An 8433-nucleotide genomic window follows, 5' to 3' on the forward strand; every position below is an offset into this window, starting at 1 on the left:
CTTCCATCGTGTATTGGCTTCCCATGTAAAATATAATCCTCAAACTTTGACCGGATAACTTTACCTCTTGTAGAACTTCCATCGTGTATTGGCTTCCCATGTACAATATAATCCTCAAACTTTGACAGGATAACTTTACCTCTTGTAGAACTTCCATCGTGTATTGGCTTCCCATGTACAATATAATCCTCAAACTTTATGGCAACTTTACCTCTCATCACTCAGATCATGTTCAGTTTTCTCCCCATCCAGCTAAAAATAGCAATAAGAAAATCAAATGTATTTTTAATCAATTTTGATGTTATGAAGTTTACAAACAATTTACATTGAGTAGAAACTGCAGTAATGAGCTTCTATTTAACTATTGTTCTTTGCTACCCTTTTGGCTTAACTTTACCTCTTGCTGTGTGTGCAATTAATCTCTGAAAAGCAATCACACAAAATTTAGGATTTTGTTTAGAATAGTCCAATTGTATGTCTCTTTAAACTTACCATCATGAAATATTAGCATCACAAAATTCGTGAAAATTTTATGCTCACTAACATTTTATGATTTACAGTATATGGTAATTAATTGCTGTTGTCAATACATGTAGTGAATTAAGCATCATCTTGTGGCCAAATTCATTAAAGCTTTTTAAGTTAGTTGGTTGCTAAATGGTAGCAACTTTCTAAATGTCCAGTCTGTTTCTACACAGCAAGTAATTATGAAATGTAATTCATAAAAGCTGTCAACTATATGTAAGCATGGTTGCATGCATGCATCCAATCCTTGACCAACATATGTTAGATACTTTACAGTTAATTTCAAGGTGAATGCTTTTTACTCTATATATAAGGTGCACATCAATAATAATTGAATATTTAATTAATACCTACTACCCACAAATATCTTTATTTTCTTTTTTTAACATAGTAAAATGAAGTTCTCACCTTGAAAATCCAAATTATGGTTTTCACTAGTCAACTTAATATTTTGAAAATTTCAGTTATAATTCATAAAAATAAATATTATAGAATGATGAAAATTTGAATAATCTTTTTTGAAAGTCAACTTGATACATGTATAAAGCTCCCCCATCTTTCTGCAGTAATTGACCCCAAATAATGCTATGCTGTATCTATATACTGGTACAAATTCAAAGGTGTTGCTGGGCCAGCATTTGTGCAGATGAATGTAATGATTTACATCTATTAATGTATTTATAGTGAAGGGCTTTTTATTGTATAGATTACCACATGCACACATGAATACATTAGCATGCATGCACACACACACACACACACACACACATGCACACACACACACACACACACACAAAAACACATGCACACACACACACACACACACACACACACACACAACATGAATACTGGTGTACTTTGGATTTTAAAACACGTACCCTTTTTAAAAGTTGCACCACTCCCAATACATAACCACATGCACTCATGATACATTCAAAATGTTCTTTTTTTCTTTTACATTTTAAGTTATTGAGTCAAATGTTATTGTTTTTTAAAAACAACTTATTCTTTAAATATCAAGTGGAATTTTCTAGATACTAAGTTGATATTTTTAAATAAAAAATTATATCAACATAAAGTTGAACTCAATTTTATTGACTCCATACAGATAAATGCATGATAGTTGGATTATTATGACTGGACCAAGCCAATGAATGTGACACAGATGAAAAACAGTGAGTCACTATACACTGGGCTGGCTTTTGTCTCTTTTGGGGGGTTCTTTATGCAATTAAGTGGTGTTCACTATTCACTGTATTACAAGTACTTACAATAATAGCCAGATTTTGATCATCATACTGTTTGATGACAGGGAGTGTGCTGTCCCTGAAAAACTGAAGACTCCTCGCAATGGCTTTACTCGTCTTGCTGCCTGGTTCTGCACCTTGTTTTAACAGCTTCTTCTTCAAAGTACTTTCTTCACAATCCAGGACAAGTATCAAGTCTATTCTTCCAATCTGATTAAAAAATATTCTAATTTAGTAAATATTCACCTTCCATAAAACTTCTAACAAGAGTCCCATGGTAACTTGAGTAAATTGTTACATTGTCTGCCTTTGCTAATATGAAGATTATTCAGTTATTAGCATTTCTGCAAGTAGAGATTTTTTTTTTTTAATTAATTTAATTTTGCCTTTTAAAGCCCTGTTACTCAGATAGTGAACAAATCACAAATTCCAAATGACCAAAATTACACATTCACAAACAGGCATTTATGTAAGATGAGAACATTTCTGAAAACTGACTTAGGTTCCCCCCCCCCCCCCTAAGAAGGGTCAGAACACTTTTTGTTTCTCAGTGAATGAAGAAGCTTCCTGCCAAATTAAGTTGGAAATGGCATACTGGCAGTAGATTTGAAGACATTAAAGTTAAATGCATTTCTCCATATAACCAGTGTTCTCACTGCTCCATTTAAGTGGGGCGGCCCTCCCTGCTATTGCATTTTGCCGCCCTCCTTTCACGTTCTCCGCCCTCCTTTATTTTTCTGTGCCCCTCTTTATTTTCCAGCACCCTACTATATTTTCCAGCACTTATCTCCGCTATTTCCAAATGTACACTTTTTTCCACACATAAAAAAAAAACCCACGATCAGTCTGCACACTGGACATCAAAGGAAACAAGCCGCGTTGTGTAAGAAAAAGCAACTGACGATATTATATTTTATTTGAGCAATGGAAACATTTTTATTTTTTATGATTCGGCAATCTCCAACTGAAAACCCCCCCACTTATTTGGTGCCAAATTTGTCACGTGATCAGAACGGTCACTCTATCTTTTGTTTCCACTAACTGTCGTCTAATATTTTGTCCTCAGTTACAGATATAATTGATTGTAACTGATGATTTTTACTTTCTGTCATTCTGTTTATTCAGCAGTTCTTATAACATACAAATGTATTGTAAACTTTTCATTTTGGGGGATATCACCGCTTATAAAATCAACGTAAGTGGTAGTGTTTAGTATTAAAATCATTCATCTTGGGTGCCAAATAATATATACACCGCCACTACAAAGACGAAACTACTTTTTATCAGTTGGCGATAATATTTTATCACAGCGATCGATTCATTCGATGAAGATGGGAATAACAAAAAATGTTTTCGACATTAGGGGATCACACAATTGTCTTTTTTCTTTTTCGTATATCTTGAAATCTTTATTAAAATAATATTAAAAGTTTGATCGGTTCAGCAAAACCGAAACTGCCAGTGAATATCAGACCGATAACATCTTCGGTTCAATTAAAAGACGAGTCTGCTTGTATTTCGTATACACTTTTTGTAATCAAAATAAGGAGTATGTCTTTCCACAAAGTCTATCAACACACAACAACATGGTAACCACCAAGCGCGGCCGCCCTCTTTTAATTTTCACCCAGCAAGAACACTGATATAACTATAGCAAACTTCACCCTCTCCCCGGGGACAAACAAGGGACCCACCATAATGACATTCACAAATTAGACAAACCATCTATTGATGTTTACCTACATGAAGACTATTTGTTATAGCATTTCTGGAAGTAGAGCAGATTTTTATTTAATTGGCTTAATTTTCTACCTTTGGACCCCACTTCTCAGGTCCCGTGTGGGAAGTGGGTGTCTCCATGAGCCAAGGAAGCTTTCTACAAAATTTGGCTTAAGTTGGTCAAATAGTTTGAGAAGATGACTTCTTTAAGATTGGATTATTTTTCCCCGTTTGGGCCCAACCTTCACGCCCCTGGGGGATCAGAATGACCTAATTCACAACTGTGTTCTCCATATGTCAAGGAAGCTTCTCACACATATCCCTCAGGCTTCAGGCTGGTGGGTCACTTTGCGTGATCCCAATGGCAAGTGGTGGAATGTTTTTTTTAAATCTACAATGCATTATGATTGCTCTATCTTATTGAATGATTATATGTGATTATATTTAATGTTTTAAAACGTAATATTTATAAAATGTATTTTGTTCTTGCAGAGCTGTTTCTTTTGTTTGCAAGATTTGTCCGACTGTTTCCATGTCTACATAAACACATCCAAATCTCCAAGTTGAGTTGTCATTTGTTCCAACCCTAGAAACAATGCTACTACATAATCAACATGTTGAGGTTATACTTACATATTTTTCAAAGTCTTCAGCTTGATCTTTGTCTCTTGGGAATCCATCAACAATGAAGCCCTTGGCATTTTTGTTCTTTTGAATGTGTTTGAGAAATAATTCAATAACAACTTCCTACGAAACAAAAATAAGGTCATGAATTGGAGACATGAAGCAATCAATTAAACAACACTGAATGGTCTTAATATTATAGTACAGAAAAACTCAATAATTAAGGATTCACAAGATATAATATCAGGGCTCGCATTGTTGGTAGCCAAATTAGCCACTGGCTATTTTTTTTTTACAAAAAATGGCTAATAAAATTTGCAAGTGGCTAAACTTTTAGCTAAGCCATTTTCTTTTTTTTGATGTGAACAAATGTTTACATAATCTATCAGTCACCTCAAACATAATTATATTACCAAATGTTCAATTAGCGATCTTGTACCGGTAACAAGAAACAGTGTCATCCTGAATACAGTGTAATGATGTTTGCTTATTTTAATCATTACGGTTATTAATTTTAACGGCATATGTGTTCAACATGTATGAAAGCAAAGATATGTACATTTGTTGATTTAATGTTATAGGCCTTAGAAGCAGGGGTTGGTGGTTGCAGGGGGCATTGGTCTCCAACTTTGAAGAGAGTGCATCCCCCCCCCCCCCCCCCTGAAAAATTAAAGTAATATATTAACTGTCCCTACACCTATTGCTGTCTTTGGATGCATATATGCAGTCCTGACTAAAACTGTTCTCTGTATATTTTAAATATAGAAATAATCAGATAATAGAGGAGTGGTAGGGGCGGGATTTAGTTTTACTGTATAGTCGGTTCAGCATTCACCTGAGGTGCCTTAGGATCATGGAAGCAATCAAAACTTTACCCAACGTCGATTTTGATCAGGGAATGTGATGTTGTCATTCAGCATTATTCCACTTTGTACATAATTAGCTAAAAAAGTTGCATTTTCATATTCATATTTTCAAATACTCTATCAGTACTGCATAAAATAATTTTGTCTAAAACATTTTCATTTTGGCTAATAAAAATCCCATTTGGCTTAATACTTTGACTACAGGTATTTTTGATCCAGGATGAGCCCTGAATATTTCATTTCATTTTCATATCTGGTTCAACTAAAACTTCAGTTGTGCCAAACACTGCTTGGACAGTTACCTAACAGTATTATCAATACAAATTTGTAATGTATTATGGACACAATTAACACTTAAATATTAAATCAAATGTTTCAGTTAAAAAGGAAAAAGAAATCAAATGTGTTAGTAATCAAGGCATTATATGAATGCATAAGTAGATTAACAAAACTGTACATGTATGTTGCACAAATTATTTGTAGCTTCTGCAATGCATTTCCAGAGTCATATCTGCATTTTATCCCCATTTAAACATCTCAAGGCAAAGATTACTTTGATTTATTTTAGAAAATCTAAAGTAGCATTAAGGTTGCATCCAAACCCAAACATCTAGTTTCTTGTATTATTTTCTAATCCAGAAGAATACAATATGTATATTGGATGTAATCCAACAATCTGTAATCCAGCATATTATTTAGTTAATAACATTGGGTAATACATCTTTAACAATAAAATAAATTATCAACTTACTCCTAGGTACATAATCAAATCTGGAAAAATTGGTTCTGAATCTAACTAGTATAAACTTGAAATGCACTTCATGGGAGCAAACTAAGTGATTTTCTTTTTTAAAATATTTGATCTGGAGACCTAAAGATCTGTTTAACAAGCTTATTGTTCTATATAAATAAAAACAGAAGGCACAATAGTGACAAACAATTTAATTATGTTTTTGGTAAAGTTTTACTTCAAAATTAAATAAAATTCAGCATAAAACTACAAATTTGTCTAAAATATAACTTAGCACCCTATAAATATGTCAAAATGACAATACAAATCAAGGTCTTTACATATTCGAGTTTTCACAATTTCATACATGTACATGAAAAATTAACTATATGTTAATGGAAATTAAAGACATTAACCCAATATTGGCACATGTTATTTTTAATATAATAATAAATTGCTATTAAAATATAAGTTCAGGTTGCCTAGCTATATAATTATCATATTTAAGAACAGTTGTATATGGCAAGCCAAACACCATGTAAAAAGAAATTATTCAAATATTTACAGTATGAATTATAGGCCAAACCCAATTTTTCCTCAGTGCTAACTTTGATTCAAACTCTATTCAGAGCCATGTACAGTGGTTATTGTCAAGGTCAAGGTCATTGTGAACTTGTATGGTCAAGTGACCGCTAATTAATCAATCAGTATAGTTTGATTAAATTAAATGACAAAAATCATATTTTTTATTATGCATTGAATATGTGCTATAGGATGTATACCACCAAATCAAATCCCATAGACGACAATCGTAACATAATATATGTGGCTAAAACTCCTACTGTATCTGCAGCATATCAATTGACATTATACACCATAGATATAAATACTACCACCCCTTACTCTTAAATTGGGGTTAAGCTGCTCATTTCAGACATAACAGGTAGCATTTATGATTGGCTTCCCATTGCGCTATTTCTTGTTCTAGCCAGTGCATCACGACTGGTATATCAAAGGCTGTGGTATGTACTACCCTGTCTGTGGGATGGTGCATATAAAAGATCCCTTGCTGCTAATTGAAAAGAGTAGCCCATGAAGTGGAGACAGCAGGTTTTCTCTCTCAATATCTGTCTGGTCCTTAACCATATGTCTAACACCATATAACTGTAAATACAATGTGTTGAGTGTGTCGTTACATAAAACATTTCTTTCTTTCTTTTCTTTCTTTGATTAGCCTTAGATCTGCACAAAATATGAGTACTTTTTTTTACAGGTACTCCATGCATGTTTCAAGCACAAGGCTACAGGACGTAGTGGTACTAGAAGAAATACAGTTGCATAAATTTTTGGGCCAGATGAAACTATTTTTCTTTACAATTAACACACTCACATTTATCACCCATGACAGGAATTGTGGTATTAACTACTCTATCAAATGTGGGTGCACCTCGAACTTTAACCCAGTGGGAAATATTTGGTTTAGTACTACCTTGAGGATCACTGTGTCTGTCTGATGTACCACTGTGGTGAAGTCACTAAAATCTAAATTATTCTTGGGCAAATCTCAACCCTTGATCTATCATGCAGGTCTAATAAGAATTCGCACCCCACCCACCACTCCACGATCATTTGCATACCAACCAACATCAGAAAGCATGGAACATTTTCCTACCTATTGTCATGTGCTGAACACTATTTACCAGTTCAACTGTTTGAGAGACTAACTGGCTGGCTTTTAGCACCACTAATTTACCAATGATGCTGACCACACATATCTTCACTCGATCCCCTGCAGCATGAAATATGTGGCATGGCACGATCACTAACAATGACCTGTTCTCCATGACGGGCTTCACCATGAAGTCAACCATGGGCCAACTCACAATTAATGCACCTAAACCAAACAGCCAAATACCGCAGTAACCCAACCTCTTCCGCCACGGTCACTTTTTTCAATCAAACTATTGGGATAACTTGCTCTCCTATGGTCAACATACCCTTGTTTGAGTTTAATGTTGACTTACAAGCACTAAAAAATTGAGGCCCCACAATATACTGTCTCATACATGTGACTCTCAAACCACCTCCCAGACAAGGTCGACTGGACCAGATCGACAATCATCCCCTCCATTCGCAACTCATGCTCCACCATATTGACCAAATTATCTTTAGTTTTATTTTCAACAACATATTTTATCCACCATCTACTCTGGACTCCACCCAACACTAATCTACCTGTACATGCACCGAGGATATGTTGCCAATACTCACTGGTTAAGGCCTGATGACCGGAACACACATATGAATCCATAGAACTATCCATCTCTGAACCTCATCCTGTAGAATGGGATGTGTAACCTACCATCTGCAGCTATCGCAATATCACAGGCACTAAGCTTTCCCTAATATCCCCCTTACCCCCATTAGAGACTTCCCCTGTCCATGCGACTCTATATCTACAATATACCACCCCTGTTAACAATAGTCTCTCTTCAGCCACCTCACTCGTCACCTTGACTTCTATATACGCACAGACCCTGCACTTATTCTCAATAAAACCGGCACTTTTTTTTTTTTTTTTAAATGCTTGGAAAGCAAAATAATTCATCAAATATTAAATGTTAAATATCCACTTTCCTTACATACCTCGAAATGTTACCGCTTTTGAAAGATTTGTTACTGTCGCTGCTGTAAACTGTAAAGTTTCAGGCAATTTTATATT

General features: G+C 34.7%; 1 protein-coding gene across 2 annotated transcripts in view; it reads right to left on the minus strand.

Moving 5' to 3' along the window:
* Positions 1-1933, minus strand: part of LOC121382727 (adenylate kinase isoenzyme 5-like) — a 121173-nt gene extending 119240 nt beyond the window's left edge. Inside the window, exons 1-2 of one of the 2 annotated variants that reach the window (XM_041512281.1) lie at positions 1797-1933; positions 140-252 (exon numbers count right to left, since the gene is read on the minus strand). In XM_041512281.1, coding sequence (XP_041368215.1) covers positions 140-218 — 79 coding nt within the window. In that variant the 5' untranslated portion in view covers positions 219-252; positions 1797-1933. Of the gene's footprint in view, positions 1-64; positions 253-1796 lie in introns of both variants that reach the window. The other variant, XM_041512280.1, reaches the window with a different exon arrangement.
* Positions 1934-8433: the final 6500 nt, after the last annotated feature.

Source organism: Gigantopelta aegis, chromosome 10 (assembly GCF_016097555.1).
Source record: "Gigantopelta aegis isolate Gae_Host chromosome 10, Gae_host_genome, whole genome shotgun sequence".
Classification (NCBI taxonomy): Eukaryota; Metazoa; Mollusca; class Gastropoda; order Neomphalida; family Peltospiridae; genus Gigantopelta; species Gigantopelta aegis.